Source organism: Nerophis ophidion, linkage group LG22, assembly GCF_033978795.1.
Source record: "Nerophis ophidion isolate RoL-2023_Sa linkage group LG22, RoL_Noph_v1.0, whole genome shotgun sequence".
In the NCBI taxonomy this organism is placed as follows: Eukaryota; Metazoa; Chordata; class Actinopteri; order Syngnathiformes; family Syngnathidae; genus Nerophis; species Nerophis ophidion.
Genome location: NC_084632.1, coordinates 23,109,513 through 23,122,618, shown reverse-complemented (window position 1 = coordinate 23,122,618; position 13,106 = coordinate 23,109,513). Strand labels below are relative to the sequence as shown.

The 13,106-nt window shown below is 40.1% G+C and overlaps 1 protein-coding gene across 5 annotated transcripts in view; it reads left to right on the top strand.

The window, feature by feature from the left end:
• LOC133540703 (tyrosine-protein kinase ZAP-70) overlaps positions 1 to 9,061 on the top strand; it is a 90,389-nt gene extending 81,328 nt beyond the window's left edge. For all 5 annotated transcript variants that reach the window (XM_061883533.1, XM_061883531.1, XM_061883532.1 and 2 more), the window contains 4 exons: positions 65 to 257; positions 6,531 to 6,671; positions 6,766 to 6,878; positions 8,590 to 9,061. In XM_061883533.1, coding sequence (XP_061739517.1) covers positions 65 to 257; positions 6,531 to 6,671; positions 6,766 to 6,878; positions 8,590 to 8,713 — 571 coding nt within the window. In that variant the 3' untranslated portion in view covers positions 8,714 to 9,061. The remainder of the gene's footprint in view (positions 1 to 64; positions 258 to 6,530; positions 6,672 to 6,765; positions 6,879 to 8,589) is intronic.
• The last annotated feature ends 4,045 nt before the right edge of the window (positions 9,062 to 13,106 follow it).

The window sequence follows — 13,106 nt, the reverse complement described above, 5'->3', positions numbered from 1 at the left end:
CTGCAAAATCCTGAAGGGACTGATTATGGCTACTAAATATCGCCTTCTCCCGTTATAACCGCAGGGACACAGTGACGGTGGAGAACGTTGTCAACCTGATGCACCAGGTGTCCATGGGGATGAAATATCTGGAAGAGAAAAACTTTGTGCACAGAGATTTAGCAGCTCGCAATGTATTGCTGGTCAACCAACAGTTTGCTAAAATCAGTGACTTTGGGCTGTCCAAGGCCCTGGGAGCGGACGACAGCTACTACAAGGTACAGCGATCTTTCGTTGTCTTTTTATTGAGAAATTCTGCAATCTTCCTGTTTTCATGCTTGAAATATTATATGTAGAGTTGTACCTCAGGATACAAGATTAATAGGTTCTCTGATACAGCTCATACCTCAAAACACTCGTACAGTGAAACTTCGATTTACTAAGTTAATTGTTTTTGAACAGGGTTCGTGTCATGATCCGGGGTCTGGACCATGTTTTTGTTATGTTCTGTTAGTTTTGGACTCTTTTAGTTCCTGTTTGACACCTGGGTTTGTTTTAGTTACCATAGCAACTTATGATTTTCACCTGCCTCTGGTGTTCGGGACACGCACTTGCGTCTAACCAGAGGACTATTTAAGCCTGCCTTTGCCAGTCAGTCGTCATGGCGTCATTAGTTGTTCCATGCCAAAGTTATGCTAGTTTTTTGCCTCACGGCTGGACTACATAAGTCTCGTTTATTTCATGCCACAGTTTGACAAGTTCTCTATGTCCATAGTTCATGCTAAGTGTTAGCGTCTATGTTTCCTGCGTTAAGTTTTTTGTTCTTTAGCCTCTCTTACGGACAGCACGCTTTCCTATTGTTTGGTTCCTGTCTTTTGTGATGTGTAGGATTAATTGATCAATAAATATGTTCCTACCTGGAAGTCCTGTCCGGAATAGTCCATTTGCATCCTGGGAGAACAAACCTCACAGTAAGCTGCCAAAACCATGTCTTGACAGATCCGGACCGCGCATCATGACAGTTTGTATATAGAAACTTTCTATATTAAAGCACATTTCTCCATAGGAAACAATGTAAATATGAATCATGGGTTCCAACCTCGACAAACATCCATATTTTAGTATACGTTCGTACACTTTGAAGACAATATAAAGCACTATACAGTACTGTATACCAAGCAAACATAACAAAATGCGGACATTGATCTGACACAATATCATTACGAATCATTCATACATGTATTATTTTGAAGTGTGGAATGTCAGAAAAGGCTTAATTAAGTGAAATTACAAAGAACAATGGTGAGTATGAAAAATGCGAACCTCTTTATTATTCATAGTCTGGAATGGACTAATGTCTTTGGTGTTTGATTTTTTTATTATTAATGTTTAAACAGAGATGACCAGAACAGAAAAACAGCAATAAACTTTTTTTTTTTTTCAAAAAGAAAAATTAAATAAAATAAAATAAAGCTAAAATAGAAATAACAATACTTATACATAGAAGAGAAAGAACAAACATCCACCCCAGAAAGGAACACAAAAAAAACAAAAATATATTAAAAAAATAAATAAAAAAAATAAAAAATAAACCTTGCTTGGACTGTCACTTATACAGTAATGACATAAAACATAAATATACTGTACGTAGACCTTCAGTATGTAAACCAACCAGAATACTGTTAAAAAAATAAAAATCACTGTTGTACCTTTGTTGATGGTTGGTCAAAAAAGGTCAGAAAACACCTCCACACCCGATAAAACTTCCTTTCAGAACCCCTCATCACAAGTCTAATTTTCTCTAGTTTGAGATGATATAAAACGTCTTTTACCCAGTGTGAAACTGTGGGTGGGGCAGCTTCCTTCCATTTCAAGAGGATCAAGCGGCGCGCTAATAAGGTTGAAAAGGCAATGAGCCTTCGACCACCGACAGGTAATCCTGACCCATCCCCAGTGACCCCAAAAAGTAGCAAAAGAGGATTTAATGTAATGTTAACCCCGAGTACACAAGAAAGTGCTTCACATATACCTTCCCAATATTTCTTTATTTTGGGACAGGTCCACAGCATGTGTATTAAAGTGCCTTCATCGGCTTTACATTTATCACACGTTGGATCAATATCAGGGTACATTTTGGAAAGCTTAGATTTAGAAATATGAGCTCTGTGTACCACTTTAAACTGAATTAGAGCGTGCCTTGCACACATGGAGGATGAATTAATTTGTTTTAGAACTTTAGTCCATTCTGCTTCAGCAATACGAACTTTGAGATCGTGTTCCCAAGCCTCTTTGATAGCCGACATGAAGGGAGAGCCCAAACCAGATATCAAGCGTAACATTATAGAAATGGCTTTTTTTTTGGTTGGGTTAAAAGATATTACCTCGTCTATGACATTATCAGGAGGTTTGGCAGGGGACCCCGGGATGGAGGCAGACACAAAGTGCCTTAGTTGTAAGTATCTGAAAAAATGAGAGGGTGGTCATTTATATTTAACAGATAATTGTTTAAAGGAAGCAAAAACATTTCCAATATAAAGATCTTGGAACGTTTTCAGCCCCTGCCTTTCCCAGATCCTAAATGTAGCATCCAGCAATGATGGAGGAAAGAATGTGTTTGATGCTATTGGGCTGGAGAGACTCATAACTTGGAGTCCAAAATGTTTTCTAAATTGTGTGTATATTTTAATGGAGTTATGAACGATAGGATTATTAAGTTTTGTGTTTGGAGGAAGTGGAATTGCCGCACAAATTAAAGCAGACAGGGACGAGGGGCCACATGAAAGTTTTTCCATTTACACCCACGCTGGTACGCTAGAATCCGAGTGATGATGTGACCAAAAGGATAGAACACAAAGATTAGTTGCCCTAATGTCTTTAAAGGCCTACTGAAACCCACTACTACCGACCACGCAGTCTGATAGTTTATATATCAATGAGGAAATATTAAAATTGCAACACATGCCAATACGGCCTTTTTAGTTTACTAAATCGCAATATTAAATTTCGCGCCAAGTGTCGTGTTGAAAACGTCCCAGTATGATGACGCGTGCGTTTGACGTCTCGGGTTGTAGCGGACATTAATTTCCAGCCCGATCCAAGCTATAAGTAGTCTGCTTTAATCGCATAATTAAACAGTATTCTGGACATCTGTGTTGCTGAATCTTTTGCAATTTGTTCAATTAATAATGGAGAAGTCAAAGTAGAAAGATGGAGGTGGGAACTTTAAGCCTTTAGCCACACAAACACGGTGTTTCCTTGTTTAATATTCCCAAAGGCGAAGCTTTACTATTGATCAGAGCGGTCAAGCAAACATGGATCCCGACCGAATGTCAACCAGCAGTTTTCGGTGAGAAAATTGTGGTAATAAGTTTGCTCTTACCGGCGACATTGGCGACATCAGCGGTGCTTCCAGCAGCGTGACTTGCCTCAGAGACTCTGAGTCAACACACGGACCCGTGGCCACACACCTCCGACTTTATGTACTATTTAATCTCACTTAAACACTAACACAATGGGCAGAAAAGGAATTTTCCAGAATTATCATAGTAAGTGTGTGTAATAACATCTGCAATCGCCTTTTTTTTCTTTTTTTTTAAACTTTTTATTTTAATTTTTTTTTCTAGTCCTTTACTCTCAATATCCTCATCCATGAATCTTTCATCCTCGCTCAAATTAATGGGGAAATTCGGTCGGAATAGCTATTGCTGCTGGAGGTTCACATTATAAACAATGTTCAGGTGTGAGGAACACTGCAACTTACAAGCACATCGTCTGCTACTTCCGGTAAAGGCAAGGCTTTTTTATTAGCGACCTAAAATTGCGAACTTTATCGTCGATGTTCTCTACTAAATCCTTTCAGCAAAAATATGGCAATATCGCAAAATGATCAAGTGTGACGCATAGAATGGACTTGCTATCCCCATTTAAATAAGAAAATCTCATTTCAGTAGGCCTTTAAGTTGAAGTTGAGTGCTAAGTATTTTTGGTGACACCTCGTGGACGCAATAATTAAGTTAAGCTCATGACGCTGTACGTTAATTGATGCGGACACGTTTGTTACTAAATACTTTTTAATACGCTTATGCCTTAAAGACTTTGTATATATAAGTAATATGCAACTGTAATCATTTGATACTCAGTTATATTGACAAATGTGCTGATTTGGACTGCAATATTGTTCAATTAAGGACACTTATTACATATGTCTAGCTCAAACCTTCTCAAATATATGGGAGGGCCACTCTCACCCCCTGTGGGGGGCACGGTGCGGGGCCAGAGGGCCGCGTGTGACACCATGGAACATTTTTTATCAGTATCATGCTTCAAACCCCGCTTTGAAGAGCTGTGCACTACAAAACATGCTCATGGTAGCCATTAATCTGACTTCCTCAGCTTTTAGGGGGAAAAAAAGAATCAGCACAAATTGTTGTTTTTTCAATATCAAAATCGGTTAAAAAACGTTCATACCAGTAATTTAAATAAGAATGCACTTTGAGTCTTTTCTGTTACAGACTAAAAAATAAAGGTAATATTCATTGTTCTATATTTCTTTTGTCTTTTTTTGTTTTATTTAATGTCAATAAAGATGCAATTTAATGCAGAGATGTACTTATAACAATTTTATGGACTGATTAAATCACTTATAGTTGAGACAGAGTGTGATGAGGTGGCGACATGTCCAGGGTGCACCGCGTCTTCTGCCCAACTGCAGCTGAGATAGGCTCCAGCACAGCACCCCTCGCCACCCCAAAAGGGACAAGCGGTAGAAAATGGTGTGTGTGTTGGGGTGGAATGTTTTCTTCTTCCTGTGGGGTGTAACAGAAAAAAAATTGAGAAGCACAGGTCTAGATAGTGTGTCATTGTGTGCTTAGCTGTTGTGTAGCTGCTAGCTCCTAGTAGTATATAGCCAATATTTTATCCTACTCAGTGGCCTAGTGGTTAGAGTGTCCGCTCTGAGATCGGTAGGTTGTGAGTTCAAACCCCGGGTCATACCAAAGACTATAAAAATGGGACCCATTACCTCCCTGCTTGGCACTCAGCATCAAGGGTTGGATTTGGGGTTGAATCACCAAAAATTATTACCGGGCGTGGCCACCACTGCAGCTCACTGCTCCCCTCACCTCCCAGGGGGTGATCAAGGGGGATGGGTCAAAGGCAGAGATTAATTTTGCCACACTTTGTGTGTGTGTGACAATCATTGGTACTTTAACTTTTTAACTCTAACAACCATGTTTACTTTTTGAAAATTACTTCACAAAAATATAAGAAAAGACCAACCTTCCGTGCTTATTGGAAGACATTTTGTCCAGCTTTGTACAAGTAGACGCGCTGCAGGACTGCTTGTTTCTGGGATTTTAGATGCAAGCCGATAGGACCTGATACTTGTTTATTTTGCTGATATCGGACAGATATCTAATATCGGATTGGGACACATACTTGCCAACCCTCCCGGATTTTCTCCCCAAAATCTCCCGAAATTCAGGCGGAGCTGGAGGCCACGCCCTCCTAGCTCCATAAGGACTTGAGTGACGTGTCCGAGAGCGTGTCTGCCTAATGACGTTATAACTGTAGAATGATCGAGGGGGAGTTATTGGTTTCTTATGTGGGTTTATTGTTAGGCAGTTTCATTAACATCCTCCCAGCGCAGTAACAACACACAACAACAACACTCACGTTTACTACTAAGGCAGTTCGTCTGCCGTAAACAGCATATGACACTCTTAAACAGGAAAATACTGCCATCTACTGTACATGATGCACCACAACACCTCCAGGCAACTTCAACCCTTTAATCCTCCTCCATTTACATCCCATCTCCACGGATTGTAAATAACCTAATGTATATAGTCGAATGTATTTCTCATGTATATATTTGTTCTTATGCTATGTGAACTCACTATGTTCTCTGCTGGCTGTACATATCCTACTAAGTAAGAACTACACTGTTTCAATGTCCATTCCTCTGTTGATGCAATTGTTAATGACTGAAGTACTGATATCAACCAAAGCTCCTCATCCCACCCCCCGGATTGTAAATAATTCAATGTATATATTATATGATGATTAACTTGTGTGATGACTGTATTATGCTGATAGTATGTATTTGTACCATGAATTGATTAACGTGGACCCCGACTTAAACAAGTTGAAAAAGTTATTGCGGTGTTACCATTTTAGTGGTCAATCATACGGAATATGTACTGTACTGTGCAATCTACTAATACAAGTTTCAATCAATCAATCATGCATTTGTGACAATAACATCTACTTTAGAAAGTGCAGTGCACAACTGTTCACACTGTAAATATACTACTCCCCTCTTAACCACGCCCCCAACCACGCCCCCCGCTCCACCCCCGACCACTCCCCCCCACTTCCCGAAATCGGAGGTCTCAGGGTTGGCAAGTATGTTGGGACACCAACATCAAATATAAATATTTTTATATGAAATGGAACCGAGGGGAATAGCTGCGATCTACTGTATTGTTTAAGAAGACTCTAGGAATTTAATTGTTGGATTAAGCAGTCATTTTCACATAAACCCTCAACAGGCCCGTTCTGCAGGCCCGTGGCCGCTGAAGTGGTACGCGCCGGAATCTGTCAACTTCCGCAAGTTCTCCAGCAAAAGTGACGTGTGGAGTTACGGGGTCACCATGTGGGAAGCCTTCTCATACGGCGGGAAACCCTACAAGGTACTAAAGCACACATGTCGCTATGGACCACAATGCACATTCTATGGAATCTCAGAGTTCATGCCAGGTTGTTTCCCGTTTCTACCACGTCTAGAAAATGAAACAGATGGAGGTGAATAATATGATTGAAAGTGGGAAGCGCTTGGCGTGTCCCGCAAAGTGTCCGGAACGGATATATGAACTGATGAAAGAATGCTGGACATACAAGTAAGAACAATAAGAACATTTTCAACCCTTATTGCGTAGCATGTTTTCAGATCAAGGGTGCCGATGAATGGTCCATTTTTTTTTTCATAAATAAGGCGCACTGAATTATAGGCCGCATTAAAGGAGTCATATTATTATTAGGGATGTCCGATAATACCGGGCCGATAAATGCTTTAAAATGTTATTTTATTATTATTTATGCTATTTTAAAATAACATTTTAAAGCATTTAATTTAATTTAATTTAATTTTAATTTTCTGGATTTATGCAGATCCCAAATACAGATCAGCAGGTACCAAAAGGTAATTAAAAGTTGCTTTTGCATAATATTGCGAAACAAAACAAAAATATGTCTTACCTTATACACACACCATAATAATACTTGTACGTTGTAGCACGGGCAGCACGGTGGACCAGGGGTTTGTGCGTCTGCCTCACAATACGTAAGTCCTGAGTAGTCCTAGGTTCAATCCCGGGCTCGGGATCTTTCTGTGTGGAGTTTGCATGTCCTCCCCGTGACTGCGTGGGTTCCCTCCGGGTGCTCCAGCTTCCTCCCACTTCCAAAGACATGCACCTGGGGATAGGTTGACTGGCAACACTAAATTGGCCCTAGTGTGTGAATGTGAGTGTGAATGTTGTCTGTCTATCTGTGTTGGCCCTGCGATGAGGTGGAGACTTGTCCAGGGTGTAGCCCGCCTTCCGCTCGATTGTAGCTGAGATAGGCACCGTGACCCCAAAGGGAATAAGTGGTAGAAAATGGATAGATGGATGGATGTTGTAGCACATCAAACGATGCAGTCTACACTCACCTACTGGTCACACTTATCATTACACCATGTACCAAATAAAATTGCTTCAAGGTGGGTAAGCTCAACCAAACTTATTTTTCACATTGAGCGCATCAGGTTATAAGGCGCAATGTCGCGTTTTGAGAAAAAAAAAAAGGATTTTAAGTGCGCCTTACAGTCCGGAAAATACGGCACTACTTATGCTGCTTATTTGTGATAATACACGGAATGTGGATTGTTTCGTTAATGCCTTGATTGCCAAATATGTTGGTAATGTAACCTGTGACATCTATACCCAAATAAATGCTTTTGATAATCTGCATTTTTTTTTTATCTTAAATTTTTTTACATTTTGTGTTGTACTTATACCTGAGGACATATTTTATAGGAGCACATAAGTATGCTGAAATAATATGCATCCCGTTCCAACTAGTGTGTGTGTGACAGTCATTGGTACTTGAACTTTACTTTTTAACTTAACTTCACATGTGATTAATGAAATGAGTACAAATTCACAAGTTTTGTTGTAGTTGAGGAAAATGAGTAAATTACATGAATAACATCCTGGAATTTGATTTTGATACTATTATTCATTTCATCTTTTGATGGATCCAAAGTTAACACCAATGGGAGCATTTTAACACTCTGCCAGACTCAATTCCACCTATTATTAACTTTATCACATAATTTATTCAGAAAGTATAAATGAAGTTAAGAATACTAATAACCGCAACATTTACGGTAAGTGTGCTTGTTCTATTTTTAAACAACAACAAAAAAACAACAATATGAAGTTGTCTTTATTTTTAAGTCATCATACCATGATTTTTCCAGTCCGTCCCACTTGGGAATAGATTTTCCTACATGTGGTTAAAATGAGTTTGACATCCCTGTTTTTAGATGCTTCTGTCTTCTCTCTCCAGACATGAGGAGCGCCCCGACTTCAAGAAGGTGGAGGAGGCCATGAGATCTTACCATTATTCCATATCAAACAAGGTTAAACCAGAAGGATTTGCCTCTGCCGCTGATCCGAAGAAACCGACATAAAAAAACCCGCAAAAAACAAAGCACATATTGTCCCATGGCTGTACAATGTATCCATTCAGCTGGTCATTACACAAGCAAAACAAAGAACTATTTATGAGCCGTGCACACTGCCCAGCCTTAACTCAAGCAGCCATACAGCTGTACAGGCCTCGGTGACGATAAGGAAGCATGCCTAACATCAGTCGGCTAAAGACGATACATCTTTACTGTGTGATATCTTATAGTTTGTACTGCGAGTGTTTCTTTCTTTACACTGCAAGAAATTACTTTGTGCATGGCCTGTCCTAAAAGGAGCTCAAAAAACGTGTTTTATTCTAAACTGAATAAATGTTGCTTTTCTCCATGAAATAGCAATGTCTGTATGTTAGTGTCTTGTAAACGTGCTAAATCCGCAGGTTTTAAAATGTGATTGTGACGGGTTTCCTGCCGTCATCGTGTGGGGTGCAGTGCTGATCGATACAAGACGCATCGTGGCAGGTTTGACTCGTGTTTATTCTTTCAACAAACATTACTGTATGTCTTGCCAGTCTGTGGCGCCAATTTCTGGTTTGCTGGCTCTTCCTGGTCGTCGCGGCACACCTTTCGGTGTCCGGGGGCTGCGTCTGCTGCAGGGGCTCATCTTTCTCTCGGTCGCTCTCGTTGCTCTCGTGGTTGTTGTTGGGTTTTTACTCTCCTACTTCTGCCATGATTGCTCCTCCCTCACCCTTTTTATGCTGCAGCAGAAGATGTAACGATTGAGCGCAGGTGTGTTGTGTACGCACCTGACGCTGAGGGCTGCAGTGTCGCTCCAGGCGTGCCCCGCCTCTCTGCTCTGCTGCATACCACGCCTCCTGGCCGCCATCTTGGTCAGGACAAACATTTGCCCTGTCCCGCTGTCAGCTCGTCGGCTCCACCTTTCCACAGTGATGTAGGCCTACGGATACTTCAGGGAAGGCGCAGCTGCTGGAAACTTTTTCTGTCAATGTCGATCTATCTTAGCTAATTTTTTATGACATTTTACGGTATGCACTTTACTTGTATTGCCCCTAATCACAAATGTCTCAAAGGGCTGCACAAGCCATCCTCGGCTCAGATCCCACAGTGTCAGGAATATGTACATCATAATAAATTTAGTGTTTTCCACAAAAATATATGAATTATATATAAATTATAGAACAATGTATCTTTTTAGTACAAATCAAAACAAATTCCATATTCATGTATTTGATAATTATTAGGGTGTGGGAATATATCGATTCAAATTTGAATTGCGATTCTCACGTTGTGCGATTCAGAATCGATTCTCTCTTTTTGTTAAATCGATTTAAATATATATATATATAGTATTATTTTTTTTAATCAATCCAACAAAACAATACACAACAATACGATAACAATGCAATCCAATTTCAAAACCAAACCTGACCCAGCAACACTCAGAACTGCAATAAACAGAGCAATTGAGGGGACACAAACACGACACAGAACAAACCAAAAGTACTGAAACAAAAATGAATATTATCAACAACAGTATCAATATTAGTTATAATTTCAGCATAGCAGTGACTAAAAATCCCTCATTGACATTATCATTAGACATTTATAAAAAAAAAAAAAAAAAAGAACAATAGTGTAACAGTAGCTTACACTTGCATCGCATCTCATAAGCTTGACAACACACTGTGTCCAATATTTTCACAAAGATAAAATAAGTCACATTTTTGGTTTGTTTAATAGTTAAAACAAATTTACGTTATTGCAATCAGTTGATAAAACATTGTTGTGAACGGCTTCCTGCCGTCAGCGTGTGGGTTGCAGGGACCATTGAGGACGGACATCGCTGAGCAGGTTTGACTCCTGTTTTATTTTTCAATAAAGCTTCCGTCTTTTGCTCGGATCCCTTTTCAGCGCCTCCAATCCTGCTCGCTCCTTTCTCGCCTTCAGTCGGCCGCGTCTTCGTCGCTCTCGTCAGCTCGCTCTCGGTCGTTCTCAGTCTTCAGTTTCTGTTGCTGGTCCTCCTACTCCTTCAGCCCTGATCGCTCCTCCTTCTCCCCTTTTTTGCAGCAGGAGAAGATGCAGGGATTGAGAGCAGGTGTGTGATCTACGCACCTGACTTGGATTGCCACAGCGTCGCTCCGCCGCACACTCCGCCCCCTGGCCGCCATCTTGAGTAGGACCGCCGTTTGTCCTACCCAGCTGTCGGCTCGTCGGGTCCGTTTCTTCACAATTGTCCTTTACAATTATAAAACCTTTTTTTAAAAAAAATCTACTACTCTTCTTGCATGTCAGCAGACTGGTGTAGATCCTGCTGAAATCCTATGTATTGAATGAATACAGGATCGTTTTGAATCGTAAAAATATCGTTTTTGAATCGAGAATCGCGTTGAATCGAAAAAATCTATTTATAATCGATTCGCGACGCCAAGAAACGATATTGAATCGAATTGTGGGACACCCAATAATTTGCAGCCCTAATAATTATGTACTTACTCATTGTATAATAATGTATTTATTTACTCAATTATCTATCCACTGTTGTGTTACAAACAGAGAAACAAACAGATGGGATAAAACTGCCACATACAAAAAGGGGTAGTAATAAATAAGCTATGCTTCTTTCTACTCCTTTTTAGACATGCAGTAATGCAGTGTTTTTCAAACACTGTGCCGCGGCGTGAGATACAGTCTGGTGTGCTGTGGGAGATTATCTAAATTCACCTATTTGGATTAAAAATATTTTTTTGCAAACCAGTAATTATAGTCTGCAAATTATGTGTTGTTGTTGAATGTTGGTGCTGTCTAGAGCTCCGCAGAGTAACCTTGTAATACTCTTCCATATCAGTAGGCGGCAGCCAGTAGCTAGTTGCTTTGTAGATGTTGGAAACAGCGGGACGCAGCGTGCAGGTAAAAAGTTATCTAATGCTTAAACCAAAAATAAACAAAAGGTGAGTGCCCCTAAGAAAAGGCATTGAAGCTTAGGGACGGCTGTGCAGAACAAAAGTAAAACTGAACTGGCTACAATGTAAACAAAAACAGAATGCTGGACGACAGCAAAGACTTACTGCGGACCAAAAACGACATAAACAATGTACATCTGAACATGACATGAAAATCAACAATGTCCCCACAAAGAAGGATAAAAACAACTGAACTATTCTTGATTGCTAAAACAAAGTAGATGCGGGAAACCTCGCTCAAAGGAAGACATGAAACTGCTACAGGAAAATACCAAAAAAAGGGGAAAAGCCACCAAAAGAGGAGTGCAAGATTAGAACTAAAACACCAAAACACTCCAAATAAGTCAGGGCATGATGTGACAGGTGGTGACAGTACACCTACTTTGAGACAAGTAAATTGATACATGCTTGGTTATGCTTTAAAGTCATATCCAACAATTGCGACAACTTTTTACTGTCAACTGAGTTTCGTTGTTTAGTGATTTCCACTGGTGGTGTGCCTCCGGATTTTTTCAACGCAAAAATGGGCCTTGGGTCAAAAAAGGTTGAAAAACACTGCTGTAATGAAACAACTGGAAATATTTATGTATTACATTGTAATTGTATTCATGTTTAAAATAAAATGACACCAACCCACAATATTAACCCTTCGCCCCCCTACATTATCAGTATTACACTTATGCAGGTTTTAAAGGCCTACTGAAACCCACCACTACCGACCACGCAGTCTGATAGTTTATATATCAATGATAAAATATTAACATTGCAACACATGCCAGTACGGCCTTTTTAGTTTACTAAATTGCAATTTTAAATTTCCTGCCAAGTATCTTGTTGAAAACGTCGCGGTATGATGACACGTGCATCTGTCTTCACCGATGGTAGCGGACATTTTGTTCCAGCCCGATTCAAGCTATAAGTGGTCTGCTTTGATCGTATAATTACACAGTATTCTGGACATCTGTGTTGCTGAATCTTTTGCAATTTGTTCAATTAATAATTGAGACGTCAAAGAAGAAAGATGTAGGTGGGAAGCTGTGTATTACAGCTTGCCTTTAGCAACACAAACACAGCCGGTGTTTCCTTGTTTAAAATTCCCGAAGATGAAGCTTTACTATGGAACAGAGCGGTCAAGCGAACATGGTTCCCGACCACATGTCAACCGGCATGTTTCGTTCAAAAAACTGTGGTAATAAGTCAGTTCTTACCGTAGTTATGAGCATAACTTGCGTCCTCCTGCAGCTGCGGACTATTACCTCCTCCCACCGGAGACACTGGTGGTCAACACACCCATGGCCACACCCCTCCGACTGTCAGGTACCATATAAACTCACTAAAACACTAATAACACAATAAGCAGATAAGGGATTTTCAAGAATTATCCCAGTAAATGTGTCTAATAACATCTGAATCCCTCTCACTGTCCTCGCCTTTTTTTTTTCCTAGTCCTTCACTCT